The 14,485-nt window shown below is 38.8% G+C and overlaps 1 protein-coding gene across 2 annotated transcripts; it reads right to left on the bottom strand.

The window, feature by feature from the left end:
- Positions 1-3,419: 3,419 nt before the first annotated feature.
- Positions 3,420-14,389, bottom strand: gls2b (glutaminase 2b (liver, mitochondrial)). 2 transcript variants are annotated; one of them, XM_062986878.1, is made up of 18 exons: positions 14,147-14,389; positions 13,569-13,668; positions 13,349-13,470; positions 12,942-13,071; positions 12,780-12,859; positions 12,337-12,500; positions 11,684-11,742; positions 11,470-11,502; positions 11,040-11,098; positions 10,891-10,957; positions 10,717-10,767; positions 10,008-10,184; positions 9,582-9,713; positions 8,462-8,554; positions 6,952-7,013; positions 6,749-6,825; positions 4,835-4,898; positions 3,420-4,323 (listed from the first exon to the last, which is right to left on the bottom strand). In XM_062986878.1, exons 1-18 carry the CDS (start codon positions 14,356-14,358, stop codon positions 4,188-4,190), a joined length of 1,818 nt encoding a protein of 605 aa, XP_062842948.1. In that variant the 5' UTR covers positions 14,359-14,389; the 3' UTR covers positions 3,420-4,187. The 2 variants fall into 2 exon arrangements, with proteins under 2 accessions (XP_062842948.1, XP_062842949.1); XM_062986879.1 differs by having other exon boundaries at positions 13,569-13,665.
- Between the last annotated feature and the right edge of the window lie 96 nt (positions 14,390-14,485).

The following is a 14,485-nucleotide window of genomic DNA, read 5'->3' as shown; positions in this document are numbered from 1 at the left end:
TTTGGTCGTGTTGTTTATTACAACATGCTTTGAATGAGTACAAATAAGTGAGTAGAATTGATGAATTGATTGATAACTTTATTTATTGCAGTGTTACAGCAGCAATTCACAAACATCACAAACACATCTTATTAGTGCACAAATAAATCTAAGTCAGTAAAATAGTGTTATATTTAAATAAAAATAGAAATAAAACATACATGTAAATGCAATGCAAATATAAAAATAAAAACAATAAATGTATAAAACTATAAGATTAAACACGTTTAAGATTTAAATGTGTGGTGTTACTATAATGGAACCTACAGACGAGTAAAAAATGTGAGCTACACTTACACTTGGTATACACATTACAATTACAATTTTTAAAGCCATGCGATCAGAGCAAATGTGTCTCATACCTAAGAGAAAAGGACCCGGGAAATAAAACCCTGTTATGGCACAGCAGGACTTGTTTATATCTTATATCTTATTAAGACCTTTACTCCACAAACAACAAATGGCAGATCAACTCAACAGCTAACGTCTCCACAAACTGTTCTGCTAAGGAAAAAAATCCAATAATGCCAAATAACAGTGACCAGTGAATCTTGGAGCAGCTTTTTTGCTATACATGCTAAAATTCTGACCAGTTAATGCACATCAGTGACATACAGCAACATCCACCTGCTATAATCTTCTGAAATTGAGCCACAGTTGACCTTTACAATAGAAATGAAACCATAACCTCTAATCTTTAACACCTCAGTGTCAGTGCTGGGAGGTGAAGAGCGCTCCAACCAAAAATATAAAGCCGACAGCGTCCTGTGATCAGAAGGAGTCCACTAATGAAAGACTAGAGAAAGATTAGCACACATCGTGTCTCTAACTGTCCACTTACAACCAGCACTAATGTTTACAGTATTTAAAAATCCCAACAACACTCCTGCACCTGATACACTCATACTAGAACACCACACACTACCATGTCATTACTGTTAGTGTCACTGCAGTGCTGAGAATGGTTCACCTTCCAAAAATCTGGTCAGTGGGGGCTGTATTGATTGATAAATGGAGTACAGGGGTATGACTAAGCATACAGAGCAATCGATGGACTACAGTCAGTAATTGTATACCCAGAAAGTTTATCTGTATGGTATGATACAGATGATACAGATGAACTTTGCTGGTATACAATTACTGACTGTATGTTGCAGCTCCATTTTATCACTTTTCCACCCACTACATGTGACGTCCTGCCCAACAACCCCTGCTACATCACCAGGGGGCAGAAGCTCAGAGAATGATCATTCATCTGATGTGTTTTCACCCCCTGTAACAATTCATGTTAAACAGCAACAAGAACACAAAACAGTTTGGTTATTTTGGCTATTTTTTTATGCCTGTTCATTGACGTCAGCGCTTTACCTAATGGGCTGTCTAGCCGGTCAACCTCTTCACTGTGTTTCTGCACACAAACACACACCCAAAAAGGAAAGACTAACAGGAAAGAATGAACACAGGCTAATTACGACCATCAGGTGAACCCGCTCACCAATTACCTTCTCATCCCTCTCTGAACGTCTCTGCTGAAACTGTGACAGAAGCAAAACAGTCCAATATGAAACAATATTAAATATTCCAGGATTAGATTTTATCTACGCGGCTCATCAGTTTCAGGTCTTTCAGGTCACAAACAAATTAGTCTTGTTCATTATCATCGTACATCAGCTCGTTACAGAACACGCAGGCGAGAGATCTGAAACCTAAACAAAACTTCAGTTCACAGGAATATTACACTAATAAAGTGTAGAATTAATAAAGTTTTTTTCTCTTGCACTCACAGAGCATCCTAATATCCTAGCAGAAGTGTAAAGTTTGGTTTATAATTCATCTGATAAGATGTTTTATTATAATAAACTCAGATTTCGTATTAATAAGCTTTTTTATAATGAGATTTCACACATCTCCACCTCCCAATCTATTCTCTCCCCTCCAGTCCTTACTAAACTTCACTAATATAAGAACCTATAAGAACATAATTAAAAGTAAATTAGTCGCAGCATGACAGAAATGCAACTTATCCAAAATAAAAAGTGTGTAGGTTAAAAAATAAAAATGGAACAGAAGGAAGAACTAGAAGAAGTGCTGAAATGTAAACACAACTCATGACCTTTAAGAAGTGAAGTCTGGCCTGTACACGTCATCATATTCATTCACTCCCGCTCAGAAACAACATTATTAATATCACAGTGAATAAAGCCAGACCAACTTATTAAACATAACTTTTATTCATTGCTATCTTACACAGATCCTAAAGGTTCTGACTGACGATAACCAACCATAAATGCTTTAAACCCTAGATCAAATATTGGCATTCAAATGCAAAGTTAGAATTCCTCATTCACTCTCTTAAAACAACAAGAAATGTGTCTTTTTTTAATCAAATCAATGTAAGTGTACAGAGAACAGAGTACAGGGATGGACTACAGTTAGTAATTGTGTAACCACAGAGTGCATCTGTATGTAGGCAAAGCTTATTAAATAATATTATTAAATAATAATGTACACACATGAGGTGTACCTAATACAGTTCTCAGTAAGTAAATACTTAATAAAACTAAAAAACTTAAAGCCTTATTAAGAAACAAGCCATATAAAAAAGTACAATTAGTCCCTAAGAATCGATTGGTGTGAGTCGGTTCTAAACCAAGAATCGATTCGTGTCGAGTAGCTCGTAAGTGCTATGAGATGGTGGCGCATTTATATGCGTGTGCTTGAACGTGTGGTTTGAGCCTTTGTTTTCCTTTACAATCTCACTAAATGGGATTCGAACGCAGGGTTTCAAAATAAGTAGATGCCGCGCTATACAGCGTGCTGGCTGTATCAGAGAGATTGCACTTGAGCACCTCTACACGAATCGATTCTTAGTTCAGAGCCGACTCACTCTAATCGATTCGTGAGCTCTCGGTTTACCAGGCAACACTGCTCACGTTCAAGCGTCCTTAAATGACCTTTAATAAGAGGAGATTAGTTTATTTTCTTTTAATAAAAGCTCTTTCATCGTTACCACACTGGCTCAGTCTTTAATCAATCAAAAGACTCCGATTCAGCACCGCGTTGTTCTACAAGAAGGCTTAAATTGTATTGATTCCAGGTGTCAGGGTTGCCAGGTCCAAAAATATCCATCCCTTTTATATATATAAATATGTGTATAGTTCAACTGTACAAAAGATGACAGAAATATAAACAGGACTGCTAATCGTGTCATGATCATTCTTCACATATCCACATTATACTCTTATTTCATTCTATTAAAATGGTGTTTATTAAAATACGCTCTACATTTTCAGTCGTCAAAAAAAAAAGTCACACATTGGAACAAACATGAGCTTCAATACATCCATTATACCACATTTATATAAAAATAATACACATGCTCACTTTATACATGTATTTAATGTTCATTCTTATACAACTAATATTTACAGTTATACACACAGATATACATAGTAATATACATTGTGGTATACAGAGTGGTATACACAGTGATATAAAGCTATATACACAGTGATATACACCGCTATATACATGGTTATATTTGCAGTGATATACAGTTATATACACTGTCATACACAGTGATATACATAGTGATCTACACAGTTATATACATAGTTATATACAGTTATATAGAGTGACATACGCAGTGATATACACAGTGTATTTGTACCATGTAAAGTCATTTAAAGGGAAAATATTTTGTATAATAATAGGACAAAATGTAATATAACAGTGTAATATACTCTAATACATGTTAGACAGGAGTTTAAAAGCTGTGTATGTGATTCATGGGGAGAATATTTAGCATTTTGGATTTTTGCGCTAGTTTTTATCGTCTAATATTATCAACAGCTTAATGAAATGAAATATTTTAACAGCACGTATTACAGCACACACTGAACCTGTACAAGATCCAGCCTTAGTTACTGTTATTGCTATAAAGAATGCGCCCAGCGCTGCCCGTGTACTCGCCGCCTAAACGTGATGTGAATTTTTCCTGATCCTGATTAAGCCCAACTAGGAGAGGAACAGGTCTGTGTGGAGCGTACGTCCAGGAGCTGCTCATTTCACTGCAAGTCTTGCTATACATCCACTGCTTTGTTTTGCTAAGACGTTTTTTAAGCTGAAATGAGGTGGTTCATTCACTGTCATGTGGCCGAGTCGAGTTTGTTCTGTGCGGTGATTTCAGGAACAGACTCCCACACTCGCTGATACTCCTGAAGGATCTTGACCACGTCACCGTGACCGAACTGTAGTGCATCATCCAGCGGAATATTCCCCCACCTAAATATACACAAGCATGATTATTTTATTTATTTTCGTTCTATTTTTGCTTTTATTCACCACCCAGCCCTGACTGACTGTAACCCGCACCCTAAAACATGCGTGCATTCGTCATCAACCTCTTGCCACAGGTGGGTTTGCACAAAGAGCCACATCGCGCATGGAGAGCCACAATATGCTTTTTCATGATCCTCCACCCTTCATGCAGGCACCTTGTCTGGCCAGCAGAGGTCATATTTGCAGGAGCAATGAGGAACTAGTTACAATACTGCTGGGATCCAGGGTTCGAATACCCAGCAGCGCTGTCAGTCTGTCAGACGTCTACATACAGACATGATTGGCTATGCCTGTTGGATGGTGGAAGAGGCACAGCAATAGAATGACATCCTGTTCAGGATGTGTTACTGCATTACGCCTGTTGATTCAAGTGAAGCCACACGCACCACAACCCTGGCCAGGATAAAACAGTGGTAAAAATGAAAATAAAATAATAGAATTAAAACTCTCTGACCTGTCCTTCACAATGGGGTTGACTTTGCAGCTTAGTGTTAGAAACTTCACAGCTTCCACCTGACCTGAAAAACATCAAATACACCTTCTGTATAGCAGCTATAGTAATAAACACTTTTATACACTTATTTACATCTAATGACATATATATATACAGTGTATCACAAAAGTAAGTACACCCCTCACATTTCTGCAAATATTTCATTATATCTTTTCATGGGACAACACTATAGACATGAAACTTGGATATAACTTAGAGTAGTCAGTGTACAGCTTGTATAGCAGTGTAGATTTACTGTCTTCTGAAAATAACTCAACACACAGCCATTAATGTCTAAATAGCTGCAACATAAGTGAGTACACCCCACAGTGAACATGTCCAAATTGTGCCCAAATGTGTCGTTGTCCCTCCCTGGTGTCGTGTGTCAAGGTCCCAGGTGTAAATGGGGAGCAGGGCTGTTAAATTTGGTGTTTTGGGTACAATTCTCTCATACTGGCCACTGGATATTCAACATGGCACCTCATGGCAAAGAACTCTCTGAGGATGTGAGAAATAGAATTGTTGCTCTCCACAAAGATGGCCTGGGCTATAAGAAGATTGCTAACACCCTGAAACTGAGCTACAGCATGGTGGCCAAGGTCATACAGCGGTTTTCCAGGACAGGTTCCACTCGGAACAGGCTTCGCCAGGGTCGACCAAAGAAGTCGAGTCCACGTGTTCGGCGTCATATCCAGAGGTCGGCTTTAAAAAATAGACACATGAGTGCTGCCAGCATTGCTGCAGAGGTTGAAGACGTGGGAGGTCAGCCTGTCAGTGCTCAGACCATACGCCGCACACTGCATCAACTCGGTCTGCATGGTCGTCATCCCAGAAGGAAGCTGACGGACAAGAAAGCCCGCAAACAGTTTGCTGAAGACAAGCAGTCCAAGAACATGGATTACTGGAATGCCCTGTGGTCTGACGAGACCAAGATAAACTTGTTTGGCTCAGATGGTGTCCAGCATGTGTGGCGGCGCCCTGGTGAGAAGTACCAAGACAACTGTATCTTGCCTACAGTCAAGCATGGTGGTGGTAGCATCATGGTCTTGGGCTGCATGAGTGTTGCTGGCACTGGGGAGCTGCGGTTCATTGAGGGAAACATGAATTCCAACATGTACTGTGACATTCTGAAACAGAGCATGATCCCCTCCCTTCGAAAACTGGGCCTCATGGCAGTTTTCCAACAGGATAACGACCCCAAACACAACCTCCAAGATGACAACTGCCTTGCTGAGGAAGCTGAAGGTAAAGGTGATGGACTAAACCCAATTGAGCACCTGTGGCGCATCCTCAAGTGGAAGGTGGAGGAGTTCAAGGTGTCTAACATCCACCAGCTCCGTGATGTCATCATGGAGGAGTGGAAGAGGATTCCAGTAGCAACCTGTGCAGCTCTGGTGAATTCCATGCCCAGGAGGGTTAAGACAGTGCTGGATAATAATGGTGGTCACACAAAATATTGACACTTTGGGCACAATTTGGACATGTTCACTGTGGGGTGTATTCACTTATGTTGCAGCTATTTAGACATTAATGGCTGTGTGTTGAGTTATTTTCAGAAGACAGTAAATCTACACTGCTATACAAGCTGTACACTGACTACTCTAAGTTATATCCAAGTTTCATGTCTATAGTGTTGTCCCATGAAAAGATATAATGAAATATTTGCAGAAATGTGAGGGGTGTACTTACTTTTGTGATACACTGTACATCTAAGGACATACTGTATATACGTCTAAGGACAGTGGTAGCCTGGTCCAAACAAGCTGGGATATGTGGAGAAAGAATTTCGTTGTTCTGTACACCTGTATATGTATATGTTATTCCTTTGTAAATATGCTAATGCAACAAAAAATTCATTCTTTATTCTGTTTGTACCTTCAGCAGCAGCAATATGAAGTGCCGTCCGATAATCATAATCCTTCTGATCCAAATCCATAGATGATAGAGCAAACCTAAAAAGAAGAAACATATAAATAAGAAATGCAAACTACAAATGTTGTACAGGCAAATAAACCAAATACTGCACATTTCCACAAAAAAAAAGGGTCTCAAAGTGTTTCTGGTGAGTACTGAATTACCTCCTGAGCGCTGAAACGTCTCCACTATGAGCTGCGAACATCAGGTTCATCACAGACTTGTTCTACAGGTTAATCAACAGAGGCGACAACAGAAAGCAATCAAAGTTAATTATTTTCAGACAATCAGCAATTCAACATGAGTTTGTACATGAAAGATTATTAATGAGTGTGTGCAGTTACTAAATAATATGACTTTATTTAATAGCATGACATTGTGTGCAGCAGATGGGAAAAAAAAACTATTAAAATAAGACTTTGGTAAGGAGGTAATTATGTATGAAGCCTGATTAGAAGAAATGAACATTTAATCTACACATTTTTTCCTGTATACTGTATAGTGAAAGACGTTTGAATGTTGTGAAGCTAGAGTAACCAAATCCAAACAAATTCATGTTACTTATTTCATCTAGTCCAATTTTGATGAGCTAATTTATGATAATAGTTCCAGCATAAAACTGTAACATAAAAAAATTAATAAAAAATAAAAAATGAGGACCTCACCTCCCAAAAATCACCCAAGTCCAATTATTGGACGTAAAATCACACATAAAGTTTATTAATTTACTCAAATCTTGTCAAAAAGCAAAATTATTAAGTTAATTCTCTCCAAATGGGCGGCACGATGGTGCAGTAGGTAGCGCTGTTGCCTCACAGCAAGAAGAGCCTGGGTTTGATTCCCCTGCCTGCGGTCAGGGTCCTTTTTGTGTGGAGTTTGCATGTTCTCCTTGTGTCTGTGTGGGTTTTCTCCCACAAGTCCAAACACATGCAGGTCAGGCCAATGGGAGCTACTAAAATTGTCCTAAATGTGTGTGTGTGTGTGTGTGTGTGTGTGTGTGTGTCTGCCATGTGATGGACTGGCAATCTCTCTGGGGTGTTTCCTACCTTTCTCCCAATGAATCAGACCCACTGCCACCCTGACCGGGATAAAGCGGTGGTAAAACAGAGAGTGAATGAATGAATTCCTCAAAAAAGGGAAAAATCATTTCTATTTCAATTCCATTTGATTCCTATAGGAAGGAATTGGAGACGACAAGATTGGGGGCAAATTGGGGGTTAAATAATACAAGTTTGAAGAGATTGTATGAGTCTCACTGTAATAAAATGAAATTGCCTCTGAAGAGAGAAAAAATTCTCTTAATATCAGTTTAAAATGTTCGCTTCAGTAACCAACTAATTCATTACTACTTAATAACTAAACAATGACACTGTATATATAAGGTATTGATAGCTTGATGGAAAAAACGAGCTATTTAATGTCTTAAAATCCTAAATCCATGCATTAATATGTGTTATTGTGGATATTTAAGGTGTGATGTGACAGTATTGTGCTTCTCAGTGCCCACAGAACATCATTACTGCAAACTGAATAAACATGACGCTTTAAACCGTTCAGTACTGATGAGCTCAGACCTACAGCTCCCCCTACAGGAATCCAGACGCTATTACACCGCTAGGCTTTTGCTAACCCGCTAGCACAATGGTTTGTGGTAAATAAATTGTAAAATCTCACCCTGTCCTCTCCAGACCTCCTGCGAGGATCCTGTTTCTTCACAAAGTGTCTCAGATTGTCATAATTATGGAAGTTAAATGTGGACACCAGTTCCTTAAAGCACAAAAGAATAAACGAATTTATTTGAATCAGTCTGTGAATTCTGAACAGTGATGATTAGCCTACTGGTGAAATCAGAAGTCTTGAGATTTTATGATGTATATATTGGAACATATACATCTTGGTATTATTAATAATAATGAATTTGGTGGCGTGTAGACTCTATAATGCATCCTAATTTCTCATCAGCTGGTGACTTCTCTTTACTAAGATATATAGGGCTGTTTTTGCTGGTCCTTACTGACCAATGGGGCACAAATAGGACGGGGTCCCAGCTGAGTCTGGTTCCTCTCAAGGTTTCTTCCTTTTAAGGGAGTTTTTCCTTGCCACTGTCACCCTTGGCTTGCTTAAAAGAGGTGCTTGGTCTGTCGGTCCTGGATTCTGTGAAGTTGCTTTGAGACAATGTCCATTATAAAAAGTGCTATACAAATAAATTTGACTTGACTTGACTGGATTTTCTCTAAGCATAAGACTGACTGGCATAGAGACCACTGTTCCATGTACTTTTTTAATGGTTGCATTCAAACCGGCACCAAAAAGTCACCACCTGTACTGATAATGATAATCATAATCACTGATGACTATTTAGAACGCCATGCTACAACACTGAACAACAATAAAGAATTTTCTACACCACCTTATTAAGTCTAAGTTGTTTTAGGTGTATTTTTGACACAAAAAATCTTCGTTTGGCTGCTCCTGTATTCAGGGATCGCAACAGCGGATTATCTAGCCACCTGAGACATAGCCAGTCTGTAAAGTCACCCATTGGATAGTACCAACTGGTACTGGGTTTGTGTATATTCCCACTGCGCCACCCGAGCACCCATATTTCTTACACAAAATATTTTTAATAAGGTGTGTTCATGTCAATCATAGTAAAAGGACAGTTTTAGAAATTAGTTAAACCCCAAAGCCACCATGGCATACAGTAGACGTCAAGTGTTAGAACATCTGACATTAACTGTATTTTATTCAAATTATGTGATATTAAAATAATAAAACACAAGGTTTTGCTGACCTCACAGAAGCGGATTCCTCTCACACTGTTTCCCAGCTTGTCTAGTGGTGGAGACCAACACATGACTCCCATCACATTGGGAACCACTAACAGCACAGCTCCTGATACCCCTGATTTAGCAGGTAATCCAACCTGATGCACAGAAAAGAGTGGGTCAGGAATGTCCAGCAAGCTCCTTGTTAGGGGTCGTCAACATACTTTTGGCCAAAGTGTAGTACATAACACATAATAGATAATGTATCTCTTGAGCTAAAGTTGCTGACTCTACATAAAATCTAGAAAGTCTTTACATAAAAAAATCATTTTCAACTGATTGTGTTGATAAGAATAATATATCTAAATTAAATGCATTTAATTTTAACTTTAAATATATAAAACTACTAAAAATGTTTTTCCAGATTTGATCCAAATCCAGTCCTGGCTTACATGGAAGGCGAAGTGGCCGGAGTAGTCGTACATGCCGCAGGAGTGCATGAGGCTGAGCGTGTTCCTTACAGCCTCGGCGCTCAGTACCCTCTCACCCGTGATTGGACAAATTCCTCCGTTGGCCAGCGTGGCCGCCATCACGCTGCCCGACTCACATGTAACCTCAATAGAGCAAAGCTAAAAGGGGCATAATAATGGATCTCTTTTAAAATTTTGCCCATACTCCATCCACATTTTTGCACCAGATTTGGATGTTTTCAATTTTTCAGTAAACTCTGGCGCCTTTTAGCTGCTGCACCTTTACATCAGCCAGCAGAGAATTTAAAATAGTCTAAAATGGACCAATAATTGCCAGCGCCAGGGCTTAAAACTCAAAAGTTATTCTCGGCAGTGCCACTTGATGTGCACTCAACAGATACAGTTGGTTGTGTCTGAGAGAAGGGAGGCTGGATGGGGACTAACCTTTTTTGCACAAGCTAAACAGCGACTCCTACTGTACGGTTGAGCCGTTGGCATGAGTGGTGGAAGAATGTGGAGAGAGTAGTGTTGTCCTCCATACGTTACAAAACTATAGAACAACTTTACATATGTTGGAGGAGAAGTGTGACATGCAGAGGTCACTAGAGTGCAACAGGGAAATGAGTATATCCAAATATGGCGCAAAGAGCTGGTAAAAATGCTGTCAGTACTCAGTATTATTGGATCTCACCTGAAAGTAGAAATCTAGAGCATCAGTCATATCTACTCTATCAGGGAAACACTGCAGCAACACACAAACACACACACACACACACACACACACACACAGGACTGTAATGTAAGTTATGCTTTATTCTCTAACTGTTAAAAGTGAATTTAAAATGAGATCAATTACAGATCGAACCTTTTTTTCTTTTAGGTAGTACCCTATCGCGAAGTTCCTGTCTCCCGTCTCCTTTTCTGATTGAAAGCTGTAAGAACAGAAATAACTTCACATAAAAAACGATCGATTTTAGCAGCATTGAGCGCCGAGGAACAAGTTAAGAGACTTACGTGGCGTTACTGAAGCCTACATATTCTCCTCCTGCCATTTTCTTCACAAAGTCCATCACCTAGAGAAGAACAGCAGCGATTAGGTGGAAAATCAATATCACAAAAACAGCAATAAATAGAGTCTGTCGTCAGTAAGAGGACCAGATAATCCATAGTCCGGTACAGGACAGTGGGGGGAAGCTGCCGAGACCCAAACAAAGGATAATTAAATTGATTAGGCTACATTTTTCCTTTGACACCTCCAGAAACACGATAACTGGATTTTACTCTCCAGCTGATCTGACTCACTGATGCTCGTGATCACAATTTCACTCAAACTGTTTTACTAACTGACCTCTATGTGATCATCATGATTGAAAGAGATTTATTACACATTTATATAACAGAATAAATATTGATTTGAGTTTTAGTTTATTGCTGATTCACTTACATAATCGAACTTTTCTGCTTTGTTTGCTCCAGGCTGAATAAAAAAGAGAAAGAAAAATACATTTGGAGGAATTTGGACAGATGTCCTCACACTCAAACCCAGATGTTATGGTTATGTTTAATTATCAGTCAGTGTCATGTTTGACTATATTGTCAGGGACTCATTGGTGACATACAGCAGTCAGAAGCAAAGCATATTGGGAATGTGTGTTTACCTGAATGAGGGAGCTAAGTACGATGGCTCCTGCGTTCACCATGGGATTGTGAGGTTTATCTACAAAACACGGATACGTCAGTACAGACAGATTCTGAATCAATGATGTAATAACATCCCGGCTTAAAGATAATAATAATAATAATAATAATAATAATAATAATAAAAATAAATAATAATAATAATAATAATAATAAACAATATTAATAATAATAAATAATAATAATAATAAACAATATTAATAATAATAAACAACAATAATTATAATAATAATAAAAAATAATAAAAGTAATAATAATAATAATAATAAACAATTATAATAAATAATAATAATAATAATAATAATAATAAAATAAATAATAGTAATACATTTTGCATTTGTCCCTTTTGTCATTTCCAGACAAGAACAGCTGCAGAGTTCTTTTGAAGATTACGTAAACTTTTGGCTGTAATGTTACCTGACATTTAAAAATCATTGTTTAGATTAGCGATGACGTACAAACTCACTCTTGTGTAAATGTGCTTTACGAAATGCTTGTTTGTTTATGTGTGACGGCCAACGCGAAGGTCGACCGAGTCAGAAAAGAAGATCACACATTGAGCAACTTTAACAAACATCTGTTTTCACAGAGAATTAAAGACTCTCGAACCCACCGTCCTCATCCAGGGACAGTTTATTGAACTTCAACCCACTGGGCTCTTTTCCTACGAAGCTGTGTACATGTTCGGTTCCATGCGCGTGTACCGTGATGGCGTATTCCAGCGGCTTCACACACGACTGCAGACAAAACGGGGTCTTGGTGTCACCCGCCGAGTGCCTAAAAATGATAATTCATATATATGGAATATTAGCATACTGTCTATTTAGCTACAGAACGTTAGAATGAACCCGTATGCGCTAAATAACCAACATCAGGTTAGTGTTAGCTCATCTCTAAAATGATAGTTGTGAGTTCAAATCCCTTTTTTAAAATAAAGTCATTAATGATACTGTGTTATTTGATCAAATTGTTAGTGATTATTTACAGCTTTATATTCTCAAATCAGTCAAATTAAGACCCAAATGAACCCGATAACAGAATCTGTAATCGTTTTACCTCTGTCCATCCACAGTGCACAGAGACATCCCCCACAAACCGGGACTGAACTTGGCCAGATGTGGAATATAATCCGCCACCTAAAGTACAAAAACACAGTATTATTAAAATATTAGTCGCTCATAAAGAAAGGAAAGTTAGAAGAAGAACATGAAAGCGTACGTGTCCATAGTTTTGCTGTTTAGCTCGCTGGAAGATCTGATTTATCACAGCGACAAAGTCTTCAAACTCTGGAATGATGAATTTCTTTCTGAAAGCCTGAGACAGCAAGACGATGTTCGCACCTACACATCTATGACACAAAACAGGACTTTTTTTATTAAAGTATTTTTGTCATTCTTTTATTTTAGCTGTAGTAATAGATGCTCTAGTTTGATTTGATCATTAGGGAGAAATTAATATATTGCATATTTGGAAAAATCATTCTCTGTCTGAATCAGAGGCATTCGAAGGGGCGTCCCAGTATTTTTATCCATATAATTTAGATACATTCAGTTGAATATGTATAAAAATATCATTTATTTAGACAAATAAATTCATTTTTTTGCAGTTCAGGTGAAGTTACAGACCTGTGGAAGAGCTCACGGTCCATCATGACGTCTCCGGGCGACTCCTTGACGGCTTGACGTAGTTTGTCCATGCAGTACTTCAGACGGGGGTCTGAGGTCAGCAAACCTGTGCTTTTAACAGCCTGAGAAACATGACATGCATGATTAAAACAACTACACGAACGGTCAGCTTATTAGTCAGAAGGTTTCCTTTTCAGTGTGTAGTTAAAGCTTGACTCACGCTGATGAAGTGGGAGATGGGAACTCTGTCCTGTCCTTCAGTTATAGTGTGGAACAGCAGATCCTCCAGTCCTGAGAAAAGACCTGCATCTGCCGTTCTGCTGAAGGCCATCAAAACCATTTAGGGTTATAATACAGAGACTCCTATCCTAATACAGGCTCAGTTTAAATTAATGATCCAGCTTCTTTTAACACATAACTTCGTGTCCAAAGTATTCTGACACCTTATTATTTCCATTTACATTATATTTACATTTTCAGCATTTGGCGGACGCTTTCATCCAAAGCGACTTACACTACTGTGACAGTATACTGTCTAAATTAAGGGTTAAGGGCCTTGCTCAAGGGCCCCACAGTGGCATCCTGGCAGTGAAGGGGACTGTAAAAGTGACCTTTTGATTACTAGTCCACTACCTTAACCATTAGGCTACAACTGCCCTAACAATCATGGCATCCCTCACACAAGTTGCCAATCTACCGGCTGCATGGAAAGTAGGCACATTAGTTTAATACATTTGTCTGGGTTCTACCTACAAATTATAAAGTTCAATCCACCCCGCACAAACAGTCTCAACTCACCTCTCTGAGTCTGGAGGATTTGCACGAGTGGATCTATTGAAGTAAATTGATGAAGAACCGAAGGATGGTTTCACTCTCGAGACTTCGCCCCTGTTATCACAGTAAACACCCAGAATTCCAGGTTTAGCCACACGTCTCCCCAAACTCTTCCCGAACCCCAGATGAAGCGAGCGTAACGTCTTCAGACCGAGCATTTTTCTCCAGGTTCTCATACAGAGGACTGCAGCGTGATCGGTCACTGTGAGGAAATATTTCAATAATAGATCACCGGTTAAAGATCAGCGGCCAATCAGAGGCAGGATGTCTGAGAGGCATTGAGCAGCAGTTTTTCAGACCAGG

This window comes from Trichomycterus rosablanca, chromosome 24, assembly GCF_030014385.1.
Source record: "Trichomycterus rosablanca isolate fTriRos1 chromosome 24, fTriRos1.hap1, whole genome shotgun sequence".
Classification (NCBI taxonomy): Eukaryota; Metazoa; Chordata; class Actinopteri; order Siluriformes; family Trichomycteridae; genus Trichomycterus; species Trichomycterus rosablanca.
This window is presented reverse-complemented; position numbering and strand designations above follow the sequence as displayed.